The 24,342-nt window shown below is 41.8% G+C and overlaps 1 protein-coding gene across 1 annotated transcript; it reads right to left on the reverse strand.

The window, feature by feature from the left end:
* Window positions 1–3,858: 3,858 nt before the first annotated feature.
* On the reverse strand, window positions 3,859–9,408 carry LOC107276966 (subtilisin-like protease SBT1.4). Its single transcript, XM_015769067.1, has 3 exons — window positions 9,390–9,408; window positions 9,057–9,302; window positions 3,859–5,984 (listed from the first exon to the last, which is right to left on the reverse strand). The coding sequence occupies exons 1-3, from the start codon at window positions 9,406–9,408 to the stop codon at window positions 3,859–3,861; spliced, it is 2,391 nt and encodes a 796-aa protein (XP_015624553.1).
* Between the last annotated feature and the right edge of the window lie 14,934 nt (window positions 9,409–24,342).

Below are 24,342 nucleotides of genomic sequence, written 5' to 3' on the forward strand. Positions count from 1 at the left end.
GATCATGCGTGGAAGATAGTCGTGCGCAGCAGGACCAGCTGCATGCACACGCTAGGAGCTGGATGGTTTTGTTCAAATTACTGTGTTTCAGATAGGGTTAATGATTCTGGACTGATATTCTTGATAGTGTTTTGGGTATATACGTACCTAGTATATGTGCGTTTAAATAGGTATATAGACAATTAGAAATGATACTTACCCAAAATACGAGTTTTAATTCAATAAAAAAATAGTTTTACTGGGTATATACCTAGTATGTGTAAATAGGTATATTCCGAATTATAATTGTGGTACATCACACGTACCCAATATACATGTTTAAATACTCCTAAGTATATAATGTGTTCTAAGGTATACATACCACCTAGTATGCGTGTTTAAATAGGTATACAGCCAATATATAAGAAATTATGTTTACCCAAAACATGTGTTTTAGTGGGTATATTCACCTAAAATATACTACCTCCATTTTTGTTTATATGACGCTGGCTAGTTAAAGTTTAAACTAAACAGCGTCATATAAAAAAAACCGGAGGGAGTACCTAGTATGCCTGTTTGCGTAGGTATATACCGAATAGAATCTACCCAATATGTGTGTTTAAATACTCATAAGAAATTAATATGCGTGTTCTAAATGGGTATATGCCCAATTAAATGGTACAACTGGAATGCATGCATGTACAAACCTAGCTCATGAGTGGTACATTTGTGTAAGCAGGTTATTTTCTAAATATTTTCGAGTGTATTTTCTAATTATTTTCTAGAGTGTACTTTCTATAATAATTTTTAGAGTGTCTTTTTCACCGGATATGTGTTTTTTCTTCTTGCCAAGAAACGGATTTGGCTTTTGTCTTTATCAAATGCCATGCACATTCTCGAACGATGATTATGAAGGTTAACTTGTCATTCTTGCATGTAATCGATTGAGTGCGATGACAAGTTAATATATATACTTAGATTCCAAATTTTCATGTACTTAATTATATTCCGAAATTTCGATGTATATTACTCGTATAACCCAATCGTATCATTATATACCTTATTAATGTGTACCAATCACATTCCATGCATAGCTAAACACCAGTGCAAAATGCTAAAATGTATTGGTCAAATTTTTTAAATATATAAATTCTGTAATTTGAAAGTGCAACGCGCTAATTTAGATACGTGTACATAAGCCTACCGTACTACTACACATTACTCCTACTTGGTACTGAAAATTTCAAATAATCGGTTTCCACGTAATATACTTTGCATGTGTGTATCCACGTAAAACTACAATTTTCACAACCCGAACTGATTATATACCTACTTTACACATAACCCAGCGGATTTGCTATAATTATGTCGATAGATTTTTTTCGTTGATTACAGTTGATTCTCTGGCCGTTGGATCTGTGTTTAAGATCCGTGCTTCCATATTGACTTTTTCCTCGCAAAGAGACCTGAAAGCATATGCTATTGCTAGCTAATCTCTAAAGTCATGCAAATCCAAGTGAAACGTCACCTAATTTCGTTCTATATGTATGCATCCTTTTCTTTAACACAAATTTACACCCCGCTTACATCCTACTTACACATGTAATTACTATGTAATTTTGAGACTTACATCTGTAATTTTAAAACTTACATTATAAATACACTAAATTTACATATGTAATTTAGAGACTTACAATGTAAATACAAGCTGACCATTTTTGGGTGAAAAATATGGCGCCATAAATCTAGCTACACCCTAACCCAGAATTGATTATTTATACCTAGAAAACATTAATAAATACTCACCTTTTTTTTGCATCTTGGCCGGATGTGAAAATTGACATACCCGAAACCCAAAATTAATGACCTTAAATTTGCTATTTACCTTTGTCAAAAATAATATAAAATATCCCACTTTCCAATTATACGGAATTGATTTTCCATAAATTATGGATGTAAACAAGGACATTAATTACAGCTTAATTACGGTATAGTTGATACAGGATCATGCATGCGGCAATTTTTTGACCAGCCGTTGCACTTTCTAAATCAGGAATTTAATACGGGCAGACCCGTTAATCTTCAGTCCGCATCAATCTCTTGATCAAGTTCTCATCCAACGGTTTATACCCATGGAGCCCATACACCATGGTGCCCCAAATGGCCATCCTATATGTATATGTATATGTATATGTGTATATGTATGTGTATATATATATATATATGTGTGTGTGTGTATGTATGTATATGTATGTATATGTGTATATATATGTATATATATATATATATGTATATGTATATATGTATATATATATATATATGTATATGTATATGTATATATATATATATGTATATGTATATGTATATATATATATATATATATTCATGTTTGTAATATTTAATACTTAATTAGTCCTGCGTTGATAACCTACGTCGTCTTTCATGCCCTGCCTAAATTCAACCAATTAGATTGAATGTAGCCTAAGTAGGAGATAGATTAGATTATTTACTATAAAATTTAAAATTAAAGAATCAAGTTAACTACATTATTAAAAGATTCTGCTTAAGCTCAACCAATTAGATCAAATTTAGCCTAAGTAGGAGATAAATTAGATTATTTACTATAAAATTTAAAATTAAAGAATCAAGTTAACTTCATTATTAAAAGATTCATTACTTTGGATCATATATATTCTATGGACTAGCTTTTGTTAACTAATTCATACATTTTTAAGAAAAAAGCAAATAAGTTTTGTTGTCTTTCTCGCTATTTCTTAGCTATTAAACTAAAGTAGAAACAATCAATAATATTGGATTTTTTTAGAAACACGACACACGAACACCCTACTCCTTTGAGTACCTCTAAAAGACTGATCCAACACGTTTTGAGATTGAGGATGTCACCACGGGCGTCTCGCTGTCGACGGGTATGCCACCTACCACTGAAAGAATATTTAGCCGTAAATGCGAGCACCCGTATCAAGTCTAGGACTTGAACCAGGTAGACAAGTTACACCACAGGAAACCTAACCAATTGAATTGTGCTCACTTCGCAATAACATTGGATAATAAAACAACCATAATTTTTAAGCTACATAACTGGAATACTTTTATGCCTTTTAAACCGGTGAACAATTTGTTATAACTGTTAGATCTATCTTATATAAAAGTTAAGCATGTATTTATGGTACATGACATTTCCAAAATATTACTACGCAATTATATTTCGTCATTATCGTATTCATATTAGGTTGCATGGAGCCTTTCACCCACCCTACATGAAATGTTCATAGATGGATCACCTCTCAAACTATATCAATCATATTAGCTTATATAAACCCATACATTTAGTGGAGCTTCATGTCCCACCCAATTCATCTCTAATTGAACTATTATAATAGATATGTAATTAAAAAACACCTTACTTTACTTTCGTTGACATGTTTTCCAAAAAATATATGTTTACCTTATTTTCAAATGATAAAGAAGATTATAAATAATTGCTTATAGATATTCCTTAAATATGATATAATATAAAACTAATAGGTTACTAACTTAGCAATTAGTGCTGATGAAAATAATTTATGTACAAATCGTGGCAGATGTTCTCCGTTTAATATTTCGCTCTTATACTTATCTCAAACTTAGAATAGAACGCATGCCCGCGCGAATGCGCGGGCTACCTTCCTAGTTTATTTAATAGTGATACATGCGTGCTCATACTTATACACAGCAGCAGACAGCAGACATCCGCAATTCCGCATGGATGCACCCATATACAGTAGTACTAGGTTACGTTTACAATATAAAACCATATATATGTGAGACGATGGCCTTAGATTATATATATTAACATACGAGACAATGTCGCATGTGAATTTATTGCCAGGTGGCCACGACGGGGCTCCTCACCGTATGTTGGCCATCGCTCCAGACGATCGATCCCCACTGGTGCTCGGACGAGCTGGTCGCCCCTGCCGACACGGTGATGGAGTAATCCAGCGTTCTGCGCTGCGCGTCGAACGCGAGCCTCGTTGGCGTCACCGTGAGAGTGGTGCCGGGCGGTGCGGTGATGGTAACGTTGTACATGACATTGGTGTTCGCCCCGACGTTGGTCACGGCGCGGCGCTGCGTGACCTGCTCTCCGGACCTCACGAACACCACCGAGAACGCCGGGTAGTTGAGGTCGCCCACGGACCTCCGTGGCCTGGTCGAGCAGTCTGTCGTCGAACCGTCATTTGTGAAGAGCGCGATCTGACTACTGTTGTAGCCGAGGCTGCAGAGGAATGTTATGTAATCGTCGGCGGTGGTGTTGTTCACCAATCCAGGGTCGAGGGCACGGTTGGGGTCGACGTGGCCAGACCCAAGCTCGAACGGCCTGGCTGCCTGGCCCGTGGCCATGTCCTTGATGGCATTGCCATCATTGTCCACATTGTAGGCCGTCGTCATCATGGCCGACTTGATTGCCGCTGGGCTCCAACTCGGTTGTGCCACCTTAAGCATAGCGGCGATGCCGCTCATGTGCAGGCACGCCATGGACGTGCCGGAGATGATGTTGAACTCGACGCGCCTATTGTCGATGACATTGGCCATGGTAGGCGACATTTCTCCGGTCCATGCAGCGAGGATGTCGACACCGGGGGCAATCATGTCGGGCTTGAGGATCTCTGGAGCAAAGCGGTTCGGTCCACGACTTGAGAAGGCTGCGACCCTTGGAGCAGACGGTGATTGGTTGATCACAGTGCCTAAGAAGTCGATTCTTGCAACCGGGTCGGCCACCGACTGTGTGTACGAATGGATCGTTTCGGTGTCCTTGAAGGTAATCGTCGACGTTGGCAAGATATCAGCGAAGCTCTGTAAGAAATCACCATATTCTGGAGCAATTGAAATGATGGCACCAACACCACCGGCTTGTTGGACAGCAGCTTCTTGCACTATGGGGTTGGTAGTATTTTTTGTGCCATAGCAGAGGACAATCTTTCCGGTGACCATGTTGCTGGAAAGCATCCCGTATTCACACAGAGCAGAACCAGCATCACCACCGTACACTAGAGGTAGAAATGAACCGGCTGTGTTTTGGCCGAAATACAGCGAGGTGCCGATGTAGGTTCCGCGATTATGTCCAAGGACAACGTGAGCTGGGAACCGACGGTCAATGCTTGATGCGCCAACCGTTATCACCCATGGTGCGAGGTTATTAGCAGTATACGTGCCAGGGCCATCATTTCCAGCGGAGGTGGACACGACTATGCCTCTACGGATGGCATTGAATGCGCCAAGGGAGGTGGGTTCGTTGTAGAGTTGTGGCTTTAGACCACCCAAGGAAAGGGATATGACATCTACTCCATCTGCAATTGCCTCATTCATTCCGGCGAGAATGTCAGAGGTAGCGCACGATGCATTTCCATCATCTCTCCAGCATACTTTGTAGGATGCAATGTGTGCACGTATAGCCATGCCTTGGGCGGTGCCATTGGCATAGCCAACAAAGTTAGCGCCAGGGACCGCTGAACCAGCGGCGGTAGATGCAGTGTGCGTGCCGTGGCCTTCGGTGTCGAGAGGTGACTTGGACTCTTGTGTCTCATTGATCAGGTGACCCATCTTGGCCTCGTGCCCTTTATAGAAAAACTTTGCGCCGACGAGCTTGTTGTTGCAGTAGGCGGTGGCATTAAACGAGCGAGTGGAGACACAATGACCACGGAAGGTGCGAGGTGGTGGAGGAAACGACGAGTCAGCGGTGAAGGATTTGCGGCCCTTGGGATAAATGCCAGTGTCCAAGATCGCGATCACCGCGCCCGTGCCGCCGCCGTTTGATGCCTGTACGAGGCCAACGGACGGTGAGAGACGGAGGAAGGAGGGAGACTGAGTGGTGTGCAGTTGGAGATGCTCGTCGGGGTAGATGGCGAGGACACCAGGGTGGTCCGCGATGTGCGCGGCCTGGTGCTTCGTCATGCATGCCGCGAAGCCCGTGGCGGCATGGGAGTAGGCATAGACGAGCCTAGGTGCTGACCTGTCACGCCCAGAAGTTTCCCCCTTTTTCCTTGCTTTAAATATTTGTTAAATAAATCGTCCGAAGAAATTATCTTAATTAACCTAGAGCTAATTCCATAATTAATAAATGCAATTAATAATCGGAAATAGCGTGGTGGAATTTTTCTTGAGTTCCCCATGCTCCAATGCATTAACAAGATTTTTAGTGGAATTTTCAGAGCCTTGGAAATAATTTTAACCAATTAAAAATCACCAAAGTGCAATATTTAATCCCAGGAAAATCCTTCTCCTCTTTTTCTTTTCTTTTCCTTCCTTTTTCTCTAGATGGGCCGTCGGCCCATCTCTCTCATCGCGCTCGGCACCCCTTTCCTGGGCCGGCCCGCTCCTCCTTTCCCCTCCCCGAAGTCCTCCCTCCCTCCCTTTCTCTTTCGGGCGCCGACAGGTGGGGCCCACCTGTCGGTCGTCCCCTACCTCCGGTCGTTGGAGCCGGAGCTCCACCCGCCCGCGCCGCCGCCTTCTCCACTCCACGTCGCGCCTCCACTCCGCGCCCGCACCTCGCGCCCACGTCGCCGCCCTCTCCCCCGCATCTCCCGCGCGCGCGCGCCCGCAAGTGGTGGGGGATTTGAAATCCCCCAACACCCTCTCTCTCTCCTCCACCTCTCCACGTCACCGGCCAAATAGGGGCCATCCCCGGCCGTTTCCGCCCCTCCCTCGCCCATAAAAACCCTCACTCGAGCTCTCTCTCTCATTTCCCCCATTCACCGTCCTCTCCCACGCCCTCTACCGCCGTCGCGCCGCGCTCGCCGAGCTCCGCCGCCACCGCCCATCTCCGGCCGCGTGCCGTCGCCACTAGGGCCGCCGCCGTGCCAAGCCGCCGCCGCCGCTAGCTCCGCCGCCGTGTGGGCCATCTCGGCCACCGCCTCGCGTCGCCGGAACCCCACCGGAACCCCATCTCCCTCGCGAGCCGGTGAGCTATCCATTCCCCTCCGTCTCCGGCCAGCCACTTTGGTCGTCGCGGTTGCCTTCTTCATCCCTAACTCCTCTCCTCCCCTCCTCTAGGTGTCGCCGCCGCTCGTCCGCCCCTCCTCTCGTCGGGTCGTCGTCGCCGCCTTCGTTTTCCGCTCCGGCCGCCGTGTCGCCGGTGAGTCCTCCCTCCCCCTCCTTTCCTCACCTTCCCGCGAGCGCCGGCCACGCCGCTGCTCCGGCCATGCGCCGCCTCCTTTCGGCCGTCGCCGCCGCTTCCCGCACCGCCGGTCACCGCCGTCGGTGGTCGTGCCTCGCCGCCGCCTCGCCTTGGTCGGCCGGTCGGCCTTGAGGCCGAGCCGAGCCCGGCCAGCGCCTCCCTCGCCTCCCCTTTGAGCCACCGCCTGGTGGGGCCCACCTGCCAGGCGCCACCTCCCTCCCTTTGGAGCCGCTGACCCGTGGGGCCCACGTGCCGGCGCCCCCCCCTTCGCTGACGTCAGCCCTGGGTATTATTGCGCAATAATTAATTAAGGACTTTTTCTTTATTAGTAAAAACACAGTTTATCTTCTAAAATTTATAAGTAATTCATCCGAGCTCCGTTTAAGTCCATTCAAGTCTCAGTAAATCAAGAAAAATGCAAAAAATCCATTAAAAATAGTTTTGTTTCCTGTTTCAGCAGTCTTATAGCATGTTTTGCTTGTGTGCTTTGTTTGTCGCGTAGGTTTCGGCCGTTTCGTCGATCCGCAGTTCCTCGAAGACGTTGCCGAGGTCTCATCAGTTCGAGAGCAAGGCAAGTCATGCAATACGTTTGATCATACTGTACCCAATTTACAAATATCCCGCATTTCTATTAAATGTTGCATTCTTTTACAATGTAATGTGGGATGGGTCCTATTCCTCAGCCACATATTGGTTACCTTATGCCATTGATAACTTGGGTATCAAAATGACTAGATGTTGGCTTAGGAAATGCTTAGCCATGCTTAGTTCAACTAGGACACAAATGGGGATCACATTATTACATAGACTCTGACTATTGGCATAGCTTTAGATTGGTGCCACCGCAAGGGTGTCAGTTAATTAAAATATTCTGAATGGCGGGCTGTGGGTGCATGGTTTTGCTGGTCGCACCCATGGCAGTTAAGGACCGGTTCACGGGAAACCCTGGGAGACTTATCGTGCTTACCACAAGCGGGAGTGGGTAACTGCTTGATCTGAAGCATAGCTCGACCCTTTCCTAGGCACCGGTGGCGAGGGTGGGCGTGATGGAGTTGGGTCGGCCGAGGTGTTCGGTTGTCCAGCTGCCGGATTCACCGCGGCGCAAGAGGGGACCGCCCACTGCCTTTTGAGGGGTGGGGGGTGAAACCTTAGCGTGGTGTGGATGGTTAGGGGAGGGTTATGTGGAGGGTCTTGTCACGATTTCCCCCTTTGCAGTATCATGGTGATACTTCGGGGCATGGCGACATGTGTGGAATCGTGTCTTGTGGGTACAGTTGTACACCTCTGGCCAGAGTAAAACTATTCGAATAGCCGTGCCCGCGGTTATGGGCGATCAACCAGATTCACCGTGATTAGTCTCACCCCTAGTTTAGCTTAATGAACTGGTGTAGTTTAGGTGGTTGGTTGGGCCTATTGCAACGTGGTGTAGCGTTGGACAGTGATTGGTTAATATTGATTAATTACTACAGCTGTTTTACTGCTTTCAACTACTGCTTTGAAATGCCTGCTTTATGCAAAAGAACCCCTAGCTTCCTTTGGTTATATCCTGCATCATACCTCCTCTTCCGGTATGACTTGCTGAGTACAGTGGGTAGTACTCAGTCTTGCTCTCTTTTCCCCCACACCAGAGTTGAAGTTCTTCTCCGTTGGAGCCGTCTCAGAGAGGTTGGTTTCGTTGCTGCCGTCAAGGTTTGCCTGTGGAGTGGAGTCGCCCGCTGCTGAAGTCAAGCTTCCCGGTTTAGCTCGCTTTAATCTTTCCCGCTGCATTTGTAATCTTTTATATTTTTCTAAGACGTGGGTCTGTATGTCAACAATTGTCGTTTGTGTACCCTGGCTGGTCCTGGACAGGGATTTAATGCACATTCAGCTTAGAAATTCTGGTTTGAGAATTTCTAGGTGTGACATGACCCGCTATGCATGTGGGAAGGAAGAATCCTTTGAAGGAAGGACGTATAGTGGGCATGAGCAAGGTGTGCCGTGTTTGCTGCATGGGCGTGCACGACGTGCACGATGTAGGTGGATACTTCGTCTGATTGCTCCGCGCCTACGGATGTCGCCACCAATGCGGCATTTAGCAAGCTTAACACAATCAGGAAGTTTTTGCCCATGGTGACAAATGAGATGGACGGATTGATTGAATAGATGCGTGCTGTGAATGGATGGAGCGTATATCGAAGACATGAAGGGCCGGGGTATATATACAATGAAAATATTCCTACTCTGGTCACATAATGACCTTGAAAAGTAAATTTCATGCATGCTTAGGATGCACTTGCATCTTCTCTTCTCTCTGTGTAGTTTGTTCTTCCTAATTGAGGAAGCGAGAAAATTTCAAACTTTGCGCGTGCACCCTCCTCCGTTCAAAGATATGGTTGCAGCATTGCCTGGATTACTGCCACACTACTAGTCTACTACAGCCAGCTTCCACAAGGTGCCAAGTCACATTTTTGAGCCCCACTCTGGTCCTCCACTGGAAAATAATATGAACCATTGATCTCATTTCATCGATGGGTTAAGATCTATTTATATTACCACCCTACTTAGTGATAGTAGAAATGTGGAGATGTATTATTGTAAAAAAAAGTGTTGAGGGGTATAATCGTCTTAGCAGTGACTTAAATATTTTTTTTCTTTTTCTTTTTGCTTTTTCGATGAAATATGAGCGATGTCAGTGGATTGAATGATCACAGATTGATAAAAAAACCGTAAATAACAAAGTTACCCCTAATCATTGTATTAGTAAATTACTAATTTACCCTTAATTCTACTTAGTAGTTTATAATATTGCAAGTAGAGAGCTTCCGAGCATTGCTCTTCTTCCTAATTAGCTGCGTGCTTCCGATAAGAGCCATTATTTGTTTTTAAATTTCACATAAGATGCATAACCCTACACATGTACACACATATATACCAACAAATATATCTTCTAACACACGTTCAAAGATATAGTGATCAATGATAATCCTGATCTCACTAAACCATTTTATAGCGCACAGAGTAACATATTGTCTCACAATATTGTACTCCAACTTTCATCGTTTAAAATTTATTATAAAATATAGCAACTTGTCCACTTATTTCCTCACATTAACAATTCCAAGCATTTCTCATTGATTTCCCCATCTACTTTCTTATTGTAACAACCCCAATAGTATTTTAGTTTTTTAATTGATCTACCTACTTCGTGGATCAGCGTGGAAGAAATTTTCTACTAGTATATTATTTTAGGAGGGAGGGAATAGAAAGTTTCTTGTATAATGGAAGTCACCAATATTAAGCGAACCGGCGTTGACGAAATCCCATTATTGACACTGATTAAGTGTCGTGTCATGGAATTAACAGTCGCATTGACGAAGTCCCTAATCTAGAATCAGAAGCTAATTCCGGCCCCCGGTTCTCATGTATTAGCTATTCGCTGATAAAAAGTTTATCGCGCGCTATGAATTTTGAATATTCCTCGATCAACTGATTATTCTCATGTTTGAATGAGTGATTTCTAGAGCCAAGAATAGTACGATTCCGTGTGTAATCGGAAAAAAAAGAAAGAGGAAATTATATTTGAGCTATCGTTTATTGCTAACACTGGTGGAGAAACTCTTTGTAGTCCCGGTTTGTAACCCCCTTTAGTCCCGGTTTCCAAACCGGGAGTATCAATCCGGGACTAAAGATCGCTATCTTTAGTCCCGGGTGAAATAACCGGGAGTAAAGATCGATCTTTAGTCCCGGTTGGTGTTACCAACCGGGACTAAAGATAGAGCTGACCTTTTTTTTTTTTTGCATGCCCCTGTTGCTGCATGGTTTATATATATATATATATATATATATATATATATATATATATATATATAAACCATGCATATATATGTTTCAATACATATATATGCATACATATATATATGTATTTATACATATATATGTTATGCAAATGCATATGTATATAGATATATATATGAACAAAATATATTTACATTATAGAAAATGTGTACACATGCATATAGAAACATATGTAGTCATGTATTAATTACAATCCATTATATGTCCTAGCTAGCTACGGTTTCGACGTAGTAGTACTCGCTGCTAGCTCAGAAGCTAAGGACCGGTGAATTGTGTTTCCGTCGTAGTAGAATTCACCCTTGGGATCAAGGATTTCTTCGTTGATGAATCCCATGAGTTGTTCTTGAACCGCCGCGATAAATTCCTTGTGTGTGGTCAGGTTATCCCTCATGCGAATAAACTATATGAATGTATGAAATTGATTAGTAATTAAACAAGAAATCGCTACGTAATGAAATTTTGAATTTATTTGTACGTACATCGAGCTCTCTTGTGGTGATGATTTGGTCTGCAAGGCAGTGGCAATACTCGCACACGTAATAGCCGCACAAGTTAGTTCCCTGCTTTTGCTTTGCGCACTACAAATAAATGACAAACAACGAGAGATCTAATTAATATACACTTATATGTATTTGAATCGGAGAAATATAAATGTAGAGCATGTGTACTCACAGGAAATTTGAACTTCCGCCTAAGTCTTTCTCTCCATTTGCCGCGGACCAAATGACGGAACCGATACCAAGCCCTACATGGAGTTTAAAGCTATGATTTGTAGTAGCAATTAACATAACAAGATTTTCTTAATTAACAAAGGAACTTATGACGGTACCTGTCTATAAGTTCGAAAACCTTGTCAAACGTAGACTCTTTTTTATCCATTGAGTCATATACGTTGACGGTGCAGGCCTCCAGGTCGATGAGTAAAAGCACCCAGTGGAATCTGCAATGTGCGTGGGATGCATTACATATGAAACACTTAGCAAGTTCGTACGGGAATGAAATTTGGTATGTAGGAAGACAGTAAAATTAAACTAACTCTGTGTTGTATGGCAACAGTATGAACGTCTTGTAATGCTGCGCCTTCAGGAGATGGACGAGATTGTCCTCTGTTTCTTGTGGATATTGGTCGAGCATTGCGACGTTTACTTTCCGAGGGTCGATGAATCCAGTATCGAAAACCCTCCGCCGTCGGGCCCTTTGAATCTCCATTCTACAACGATAAAAGGGAGTATATTATTTTCTATGGTCTACTTATATACAAGGACCTAATTAATTAAAGGAGACGTATAGTAAGAAATCTAACTGAACGATATACTTACAAAATCCAGCAACTCATAATAGAGACGTCGAGGGCGTCCAGCTGGTATAGTTCGTAGATTCCCCTGAAATTGATCCAGAGAATGTCATCTCCTTGCAAGAAGTCCGTGTCCCTGATCCTCGCTCCGATCATCTCTCTACCGGTGGCGCTCATCTCCATGTACAGCTGATGGAACTTGTACATTTGTGTGGGTAGGGACTGCAGCAGCTCAGGCTTGACAAGCGGTTTACCGAGTTCGTACATGTATTTCACTTCCGCCTTTTCGATTGGTGCGACTCCTAGCAATTGATCCGTAGTTAGACCGGTGTCAGTAATAAATTGTTCTATCGTCATTTCTTTACCGGTCACCAACGGCTCGATCTCCTGGTTTGGTTGCTCTCCAAGCTGAGGGACTGGTTTGGACTTTCCAGAAGATGCTTTCTTCAGCGTTCGCTCATAGTCCGATAGCTTGATGGCATTTTCTTTGTTTCTTTCCATCATCGCCTTCCCTTGTTCACCTGTCTTATATGCAACGAACTCGTCCCAGTGATCCCTTAGCTTTGGGAATGTGTCGAAGTTCGGTGTCTGCCCCTTCAGTATATACTTCTGGTACAGATCTCCCTTGAAGCTCTGAAACTGTTCTGCCATTTTCTTCAGAGTCCACCTTTTCACTTTGTCCTCTGTACCCGCAGGAAGGGTGAATGTCTCGAGCATTGTGGTCCACAGCATCTCTTTCTCCGAATCTGGGACAAAGCTCTCATGATCTCCGCGTGCCCTTGTTCTTCGCCAGTACACCGTACTGACAGGCACGTTATCCCGCACAACCCAACCGCTGTGACGTACATAGTTCTTGGCGGCTTCGGCCGGGGCACTAGGACGTCCATCTTCTTCCACTTCCGTTATGATGTGCCGACCCTCAAGCTTCTTCGCTGCACCTCGTTGCCCGCGTGCCCTCTTCTGTCCAACGGAGGGTTGACTACCACTAGCCTCCTCCTCCTGGTTCCCCTCCACATCCCTTTCCACGTGCCCCTGCTGGTTCCCCTCCGCATCCCTCTCCACGTTCCCTTCCTCGTTCAAGTACTGGTTTGGATCCTCGTTCCCCTCTTCTTCATTCCAGTACTGGCTGCTTCCCTCCGCGATTGTATCGTACAATATCTGTTCCTCATCGCGGTCAGCCATCTGTTTGATACAAGAAACATCTGCTAAGTCACGAGACATTTATGTTTTAACAATCTAAGTCATGTATGCTAAGTGTAAATGTCGTACATTAGAACCCTACACAACCTTACGTGCTAAGTCTAATTACAAATCGTGATATAAGCTAAGTCTAGGTGACGTATATTATACAACCCTAGCTAGTAAATAATTATATACTAAGTCTAATTACAAATAAAATAATCTTATATTAAAACTCAAATAATATTACATGCTAATACTAAAATAGTCATGTATATGCTAAGTGTTTCGTGCGTATATGCTAAGTCTAATTAAGACTACAATAGTCAATTGCTACTTGTCGCACCAATTCCGTAGTCAATAATTACATACCAAGTCTAATTACAAATAAAGTAATATTATATTAAAACTCAAATAATATTACATGCTAAGACTAAAATAGTAATGTATGCTAAGTGTTTCGTGCGTATATGCTAAGTCTAATTAAGACTACAATAGTCAATTCCTAGGAGTCGCACCAATTCCGTAGTCAATAATGTCATACTAAGTCTAATTTGCAATAAAATAATCTTATATTAAAACTCAAATAATATTAGAACACTACACAATCTTATATGATAAGTCTAATTACAGGTCTAATAATCTTAATTAATTGCATTACAAATATAACAATCATTTATATTATTACGTCACTTGCCTGCTCCAATTCCTTCTAGGGCTAGCTCTTCCACTCAGGCTTGACGGACGACTCCGACAACACGTCTTTTCTGCAAGATAAAAAAATGTATTAGGATAAATGCGAAGTAACATATATATATATATATATATATATATATATATATACATGTATATATATATATATATTGCATTTCACGTTAACGTTCGTCCTCGTTCGTTCGCTCGTTCACGTTCCCTAGCTCGTTCACGTTCGTTCGATCGTTCTCGTTCTCGTTCACGTTGTCGCGGCAACGTACGTTGACGGGTTCGTTCTCGCTCTCGTTCGTTCGATCGTTCTCGTTCTCGTTCGTTAACGGCGGTGTGGCGGCATCGGGGCGGCGGTTGGCGCGGCGGCGTGGCGACGGCGGCGGCAGCGTGGCGTTGTGGGGCCGTGGCGGCGGCGGCGTGGCGTGGCGGCGGTGGCGTGGCGTGGCGTGGCGGCGGCGGCGTGGCGACGGCGGCGGCGGCGTGGCGTTGGCATGCGGCGGCGGCGTTGCGCGGCGTCGAAGGCGGTGGCGTCGAAGGCGACGGCGTCGAAGGCGACGGAGAGAGATCGAGATCGGAGAGATCGAGATGCATGAAGGGAGATGCGGCGGCTCTCACCCCAGAGATGCGGCGGCAGCGGAGGAGGCGGAGGCGGCGGCGAGGACGACGAGCTCGAGACGACGGCGAGATACGGCGGCGTCGGCGCGGGGATTTGCCCTAGGCAGTGGCGGCGGAGGAGAGAGGCCGAGAGAGATCGATCGGCCGAAAACTTTTAAGTGTTGGTGAAGAAGACGAGGGCGCACCGGGAATATATATACCCCTGGATCTTTACTCCCGGTTGTTCTCAACAACCGGGACTAAAGATATCTTTAGTCCCGGTTGTTGAGAACAACCGGGAGTAAAGAAAAAATCTTTACTCCCGGTTGTTGAGAACAACCGGGACTAAAGATATCTTGATATCTTTAGTCCCGGTTGTTGAGAACAACCGGGAGTAAAGAAAAGATCTTTAGTCCCGGTTGTTCTCAACAACCGGGAGTAAATATCTTTTCCCGCTATTTCGAAATTCTTTTTAAACCCGGTTAGGGTTAAGAACCGGGACTAAAGATTATAGCACTGCATATGATTTTCGCTTACATATGTGTTTATAAAATAGAAGTTAATGCATTAACATTATTTAAAGTACAAAGATTGATGACAATTACTTCGAAATATTATTTTTGTCTGTAATAAATTAAGTGGATAAATCGTAATAAGCAAATATATGACTTATAATTAATAAAAATTCCAATATATATATATATATATTCTTAGCATATATATGAATGATATTATTATATTGGTAAAAACTCTAATTAAGATATTAATGTACATACTGCATGATTTAAAATTAATAAAAATTGTAATCATCATATGTACTTAGCGTAGGAATTATATTAAATTAAATGCTAAAAACTCTAATTAACATATGTAAATGCCACATGCATGATTTAAACCTTTTAAAAATTCGAATAGTCATATATAAGTAGCATATGAAAGATAGTAAATTAAATTGTGAAAAACTCTAATATATGAATGATAGTTTTAAAAATATATTAAATTTAATACTTTTAAAAATTCTCCAGTCAATTATAATTAGCATATGAATGATAGTAAATTAAATGTTAAAAACTCTAATTAACATATGAAATTGCCACTTGCGTGATTTAAAACTTTTAAAAATCCTCTAGTCAATTATAATTAGCATATGAATGCTAGTAAATTAAATGTTAAAAACTCTAATTAACATACATATGAAATTGCCACTTGTGTGATTTAAAACTTTTAAAAATTGTAAGTATCACATATAACTAACATATACATGATTTAAACTTGTTGAAACCTCTAATAATCGTGCGTAATTAACATATGCCATACATCAATTGATTTATATGGATAATCAATACATCCAAAATAGTTTACATCGTGTACACAATAATTACGGCATTACATCGGCGGTGACGGTTGACCGCACGTACTTTCTCCTCACTATTGTTCCCTCCTTGTGATCGCTGCGTGAGTAAGGGGTGTCTTCATTTGATAGGAGGATGCTAGGGTCAATCGTCACCGTGAAAGGGGGTTGCCCATCCAACTGATCGTAATCCTCGTCAGTCTTGTCCTCAACTCCGACGATTTTTCTTTTGCCTGGGAGAACCACTTGACGCTTAGGCTCATCAGGCCCTCTGCCCTTCTTTCCTTTGCTAGACATGTCCTTCACGAAAAAGACTTGCGTTACATCATTGGCAAGGACAAAAGGTTCGTCCGAGTATCCAACCTTGTTAAGGTCAACAGTTGTCATCCCACTGTCATCAATCATTACGCCTCCACCAGTCAACCTAACCCATTGGCACCGGAACAGAGGAACCTTGAGAGGACCATAGTCAAGTTCCCATATGTCCTCGATGGCACCGTAATACGTGGCAGTTGTTCCATCGTGTCCCATGGCATCGACACGAACAGCGCTGTTTTGGTTCGTGCTCTTCATGTCTTGGGCTCTCGTGTAGAATGTGTACCCATTCATCTCATATCCCTGGAATGTCGCGATCGACCCAGACGGTCCCCTCGCCAGGAAGGCAAGTTGTTGGTTGATCGACTCGTTACCCATGAGATGTTGTCGTAGCCACGCGGGGAAAGTATCAATGTGATGCCGTGTAATCCATGCATCGGACTTACCGATGTTCCTGGCGCGAATTAGAGCCAAGTGCTCCTCGATGTAAGGAGCTACCAATGAAGAGTGTTGCAGAACAGTGAAATGGGCTTTACGGAATAAATTGTTGTCTACCGTCATTATTGCTTTCCTTCCGAGAGTTCCCTTTCCCCGTAGTCTCCCTTCATGGCGTGATTCAGGTACCCCGATTGGGCGAAGGTCTTCGATAAATTCTACGCAAAATTCGATGACCTCCTCTGTTCCATAACCCTTGGCGATGCTTGCCTCTGGACGAGCACGGTTACGAACATACTTCTTCAGAACGCCCATGTACCTCTCGAAAGGAAACATGTTGTGTAGGTACATAGGCCCGAGAATACGGATCTCTTTCACAAGGTGACAAAGCAGATGCGTCATTATATTGAAAAATGAAGGTGGAAATATCAACTCAAAACTGACGAGACATTGCACCACTTCATTCTGAAGGGCTTCTAATCTATCCGGATCGAAGACCTTCTGCGAAATTGCGTTCATGAATGCACATAGCTTTGTTATTGTTGCCCGGACATTGTCTGGAAGGATACCCCTTATTACAACTGGTAGCAGTTGTGTCATCAACACGTGACAGTCATGAGACTTTAGGTTTGTGAACTTCTTCTCCTTCGTGCTTATTATTCGCTTGATATTCGTGGAGTATCCAGACGGTACCTTTATGCTCTCCAAGCATTCAAACATACTTTCCTTCTCTGCCTTGCTAAGAGTGTAGCTGGCTGGACTCAAGTAATGGCTTCCTTTCTCCTTTGGTTCCGGGTGAAGGTCGCCGCGTTGTTCCATATGCTTCAGATCATTACGTGCTTCCAGTGTATCTTTCGACTTTCCGTATACACCTAGGAAGCCAAGAAGGTTTACGCAAAGGTTCTTAGTGAGGTGCATCACGTCGATTGCGTGGCGTACGTCCAAGAATTCCCAATATGGTAACTCCCAAAATATAGAGTTCTTTTTCCACATCGCCGCGTGACCATCTTCGCTCTCTATATGCTGGCTTCCAGGCCCCTTTCCGAACACTACTTTAAGATCTTTAACCATAGCAAACACTGTTTTCCCGCTGCGATGTTTAGGCTTCGTACGGTGGTCGGCCTTATGTTCGAAGTGCTTGCCTTTCTTCCGTACCGGGTGGTTTGCTGCAAGGAATCGACGATGACCCATGTATACAACCTTCCTACAGTGCTTAAGATACGTACTTTCTGTTTCATCCATACAGTGAGTGCAAGCCTTGTACCCCTTGTTGGACTGTCCGGATAGGTTGCTAAGTGCAGGCCAATCGTTGATGGTTACGAACAGCAGCGCTCGTAGGTTAAACTCCTCCTGTTTGTCCTCGTCCCACACGGGGACACCTTCCTTCTTCCACAACTGTTTAAGATCTTCGACCAGTGGTCTTAGGTACACGTCGATGTCGTTACCAGGTTGCTTGGGGCCTTGAATAATAATCGGCATCATTATGTACTTCCTCTTCATGCATAGCCAGGGGGGAGGTTGTAGATACACATCGTAACGGGCCAAGTGCTATGGCCGCTGCTCATCTCTCCAAAAGGATTCATGCCATCCGTACTCAAACCAAACCGTATATTTCGTGCGTCCTTTCCAAATTCTTTAAATTTTCTGTCGATGTTTCGCCACTGCGAACCATCAGCGGGGTGTCTCAGCATCCCGTCCTGTTGACGCTCTTCAGCGTGCCATCGCAACATTCTAGCATTCCCCTTGTTCCTGAACAAACGCCTTAGCCGTGGTATTATAGGGAAATACCACATCACCTTAGCAGGAATTCTCTTCTTTGTTAGCTGCCCGTCAACTTCTCCTGGATCGTCCCGTCTAATCTTGTATCGTAGTGCTTTGCAAACAGGGCATGCTTCTAGGTTCTCATACTCCTCACCGCGATATAGGATACAATCGTTCGGACATGCGTGAATCTTATGAACTTCCAGTCCTAACGGGCAGACTATCTTCTTAGCCTCGCACGTTGTCTCGGGCAATTTGTTTCCCCCCGGAAGAATGTTCTTGACGAGTTTCAATAAATCGCCAAATGCCTTGTCACTAACCCCATTTTTTGCCTTCCATTGCAACAACTCCAGAGTGGTATCCAACTTTTTGTGCCCCTGCTCGCAACCTGGGTACAACGAAGTTCTGTGGTCCTCCAACATCTTGTCCAATTTATGGGCCTCCTTTTCACTTTCGCAGTCTTCCCTGGCGTCCTGCAACATCTGACCAAGATCATCCGCAACGTCGTTACCATCAGCAGCTATTTCCTCCTCGCCCGTTTGATTTCCTTCAAATCCAACATACTGAGCAAAGTCCGGAATATTGTCGTCTTTCACTTCATCTTCTTCCATTTCAACACCTTGCTCTCCGTGGGATGTCCAACAATTATAGCTTGGCATGAACCCCGACTCAAACAAGTGGAAATGAATAGTCCTGGATGCAGAATACTCCTTCTGATTCTTACACTTATTGCATGGACAACAAATAAAACCCCTTTGCCTGTTAGCTTCGGCCACTCTCAAAAAATAGTGCACGCCGTCAATAAACTCTTTGGACCGCCGGTCAGCGTACATCCATTGCCGATCCATCTACATGAGTCAAAAAAACCGCACACAAATAATTATTCTTACAATAATGACAGTCATACAATAATTATAAGATATCTTTATTCATACAAAAATCATAAAATATTACACCAAATAATTCTTAAAAACTATTTGTAAAGTTTTAAACTAATTTTAATGTGTTTTACTTCTTTTAATTTTTATTTTAGTTTGTTTTCTATTATTTAATATTAACTTTCACTAGAGTTTTCCTTCTCAACTATTTTATAAAACCTTGTTTAGCAAATGAACTAAATTTCTATATATTCTTTCTTCCCCACACACATTTTCTCTCTCATCAACTTACAACTAAATTTTGGAGACAAAAAAAGTGTGCAAAACATAGGTGCAAATGTAGTATGACAAAAAAACATTGGAGGATGAAGTTGCAAACCTTTTAGGCACCTCCGATTTGTATGTAATCACCAAAATAAATTCAATAGAAATTTTGGCATGACCTCCCCTCTTTTTTGAAGAAATTTTGAAGCTTGCTCGGGCAGCTGGAGGAGGAAGAAGACATATATATAAGGGTGGGACTTTAGTCCCGGTTGGTAGCACCAACCGGGGCTAAAGATCACCGGGATCATTAGTCCCGGTTGGTAATACCAACCGGGACTAAAGTTAAGATCTTTAGTCTCGGTTAGTAGCACCAACCGGGGCTAAAGATCACCGGGATCTTTAGTCCCGGTTGGTAATACCAACCGAGACTAAAGTTAAGATCTTTAGTCCCGGTTGGTGCTACCAACCGGGACTAAAGATCCCGGGGGGCCTGACAGGTCCTGACAGCATTCGAACCGGGACTAAAGATGATCTTTAGTCCCGGTTGGTAACACAAACCGGGACTAAAGATCAAATATGCCCGTTACCCTTTTGAACCGGGACTAAAGATCATCTTTAGCCCCGGTTTTTATTGCATCCGGGACTATTGTGGAAATCGGCCGACCGACGAAAGATGGTTTCTCCACCAGTGTAAAGTTTAGTTTTAGACTATCCTTTTACAACTCTTTTCATTTTGAAAATGTGTTGTAGTTTGAACATTTCTAACTCTCTTATCTATATTAATATATGTCTAGCCTCACCTCTGACAAAAAAAAATGTAATCTAATTAGTACGTGTGCATGTTTTCTTTCTAAGGAGGGACCCGTTACGAGCCATCCGATGTTGTCCGCATATATCAGTGGTGGATGTATCGGGGCCAGGCGTGATTCCATTCCCAATAATTGAGAGTGTATTCTAATTTCTTAAGGGGAAGTCCCCCGTATATAATTTTTCCCAATTCTATATAAATTGTTGTGAAAAAATTATGAAAAATTCACAATATTGAATATTGTGATATTTATCTATCCACCAAAAATCAAGTTCAAATCTGACTTACACATCAAGAAAAAAAAGATAAATTCAGATAACAATACGTTACTATTCATATGCTGAATTTGTCTTTTTTTATATCTCGACGTGTGAGTTGAGTTTGTATATAAGATTTTATGAAGTTGTATAAATATGTTTGATGAGTGTTGTCATTTTTCCCTAGAATTTTTCATAATAGTTTGAATGGTTTTTAACTTTTAAGCAATCGATAGGACATCCCCTCAAGGATCAAAATAGTTTCCCCAATTTTTTTTTAACAATAGCTAGCTACTGCTTACGTATAAGCAGCAGGTTGCCAAATGCGTAGGATCGATCTACTGTAATCTTGTCGCAAATCATGTACAGATAATTTAGTTAGCTAGGTAACGTCGCCTTTAATCATCCTCCACACACACACACACACACACACACACACACACATATATATATATATATATATATATATATATATAGTAAATTTGTTTGGTGCTCCATGGTGCCCGGGCACCATTGTTGAAATTGAGTATATACCTAATTCAAATGAGTATGAAACTTTTTCAATTACTTAGATATTAACATTAGCTACTTTACTAACTAGTTCAAAGCAAGTTTGAACTGAATTTGAACTAAATAGAGTTGATGAGTTAGTTAGATAACCTTGCCGTTGATTATCATCATGTGAAAATATTCTCGTATAACTAGGAATAATATAGCCCGCGAAGATTAGGAGGCACTTTGTCTAAGTAGCATTTAAATATTTAATTTTAGTTGACTATTACTTAAAATATTATTTAATTATATTTTATGTATCTAATTGTGTAATACTCCCTCCGTTTCACAATGTAAGTCATTCTAGCATTTCCCACATTCATATCGATGTTAATAAATCTAGATAGATAAACATAAGTCATTCTAACATTTCTCATATTCATATTGATGGTAATGAATCTAGATATATATATCTATCTAGATTCATTAATATCAATATGAATATGGGAAATGCTATATATGTCTAGATTCATTACCATCAATATAAATATGAATATGAGAAATGTTAGAATGACTTACATTGTGAAACGGAGGAAGTAGGTGTGAAAATTTATAAGGGCTGAGCATATAAATCATATAATTTGTATACCTTGCAGTATAGGTTTAATATTACATTCTCGGCTTTGACCAGTTAGGAAGTCATAGGAGAGGAAATGATACGGGCAGTGTCTGTGCATAAAATGTTATGATAAACGGAAACGGCGACAGCCTCATAGCCATGGAGTATGTTCTCATGTTCAGAATTGCACAGACCCTGTGAAACTGTGGGGTGGGTGGCTTGTCGTGGCTGCTGGTTGGCGCCATGGTATGGCTAATAGGAACGCATGTGTGGCTTGAGATCTCTGATTGATTAATTATTTTTTTGGTGAAATATGTGTAGTGCAAAACTTCTTTTTATATATACCATATACAATAAAGATTGAAGTTATCATTTGTTCTATAAGAAATTAAGAGCATCTTTTTAAAAGTTCTAAAAATATTGTTTTAATTTTCATAAATTTTGTTGCCGCAAAATTTTTTATCTTTAATTTTAGGTTTTCTTATGAAATAATATTTAATTATATTTTACATATCTAACGGTATATTATAATGGGTGTTAAATTGTTGTTTTGTGGGGAATAATGTGTGAAATTGAAGGATTAAATATCACCTATAATCACCCAAAAAAAGGAATATCATCTATATTCTATATATAGAGGTCCCGTATGTTAAACATTATAGCATTCAAACAGGGTAAACACTGATCTGATTGCTCATGTTGTAGATGCTATATTTGATTGTTTGTCTTTTTTTATGCATCTGTATTGTTGAATATAACTTGTCTTTGTAAGTTCAGCGAAACCTACATCTCCTAATTTGGCACTATTCATTTAGGGCCCGTTTGTTTGGGCATTTGGTAGTAACAAATTCGTCGTTTACCATTAGCTATTTAACGTTTCTCAAACTGCTCAACGGCATGTTTTTTGACAAAACATTTTATATAGAAGTATATTTCAAAATAAATAAACCTATTTTTTTAAGTTTATAGTAATTAATATACGATTAATTATGTGCTAATGACTCATTCCATTTTCTGAGCCGCCGATATCTACAACTGTTTTAGTTTTGATGACAACATCGACTACCCGTCCATTAACAAATTATTTGCAGTGCATTCAGTACTGCAATAGCATTTGTAGAGCTGAGTAATTCACTGTTATCAGTGAATGCCCTTCCCTAGCAGGGAACGCCCACTTCCTCGGTTCCTCCCTTCGCAGGGGGCTATATATTCTCCCCCGAGCAGCCATGCAGCAGTCTTAATGACAGTTACTTCCTCCGTTTTATAATATAAGTTATTCTAGCATTTTTCATATTCATATTGATGTTAATGAATCTAGATAGACATCAATATAAATATGAAAAATGCTAGAATGAATTACATTGTGAAACAGAGAGAGTACCTGATTGTGATGTTAGGTACCAATATCTGACTGTGTGGAGTGCTGAAGATGTGCCGATGAGGTGCCGACGCCAGAATCGCTACGAGAAACGTGTGGTGTCGAGCGTCGAGGTGCCACTGAGATATGCCGAAATCGTCTGGTCCGGTGTCACGTACCGAGGTGTATATATATATATATATACACGTAACTAACTTGACATGCATGCATAAAAGATTATCTGGGAATCGGAACCGGTGTTGAACTTGGGCATTGGCTGCTTACCTACGGGACTGTAGGGGCGGAGAAGAGGTGTAATAATCTAACGGTTCAGAATATTGTACCCATCAATTTAAGTAAAAATTAATAGATAGATATCTTGATTTTTTTTCTCAGAATTTTTAAGATTTCATCTAATTTATTAGAGCGTCATGTGGTAGCTCAAGAGTGTTTTATGGAAGTTTAATGTACTTTTAGTGTATAACTAGGAAGGAAGCCCGACAGTTTTATGAAAACAATGCTAAAAAAAAGTCATATCTCACCATTTATAAACCGTGAAATAGATTGTAGACTTTAATATATTTAAGTAATAAGGTTTTCTCCTAGAATAAATAAAATCACTTTGCCTCCGGTTACATATAAATTTACTTGTTGTCATTTCAACCTATTATAACGGTTTAAAAGCCAAGTATCTATTCATAAATGAACTACATAATATACCAATAAAATAAGCTTAATACATCATTAATACATTAAAATATCCACTACACGTAATCTAATGATCAAAATAATGGGTCCATCAATTCAAGTGAAAATCAACGGTACACATATAGATTTAATCTAATGGTCTTAAATAATGGGTCCACCAATTTGAATGAAAATCGACAGTGAGATTAAATAGTGCCACATGGCGGTTTAGAAGCGTTTATAAGAACATCACGCGGCACCTTGGGAGTGTTTGTAGGAAGTTTAATAAACTTTTAGTATATAATAGATTTGAATGAAAATCAACGGTAGATTAAATAGTGCCACATAGCAGTTTAGAA

The sequence above is a fragment of the Oryza sativa genome, chromosome 2, assembly GCF_034140825.1.
Source record: "Oryza sativa Japonica Group chromosome 2, ASM3414082v1".
NCBI classification, from domain to species: Eukaryota; Viridiplantae; Streptophyta; class Magnoliopsida; order Poales; family Poaceae; genus Oryza; species Oryza sativa.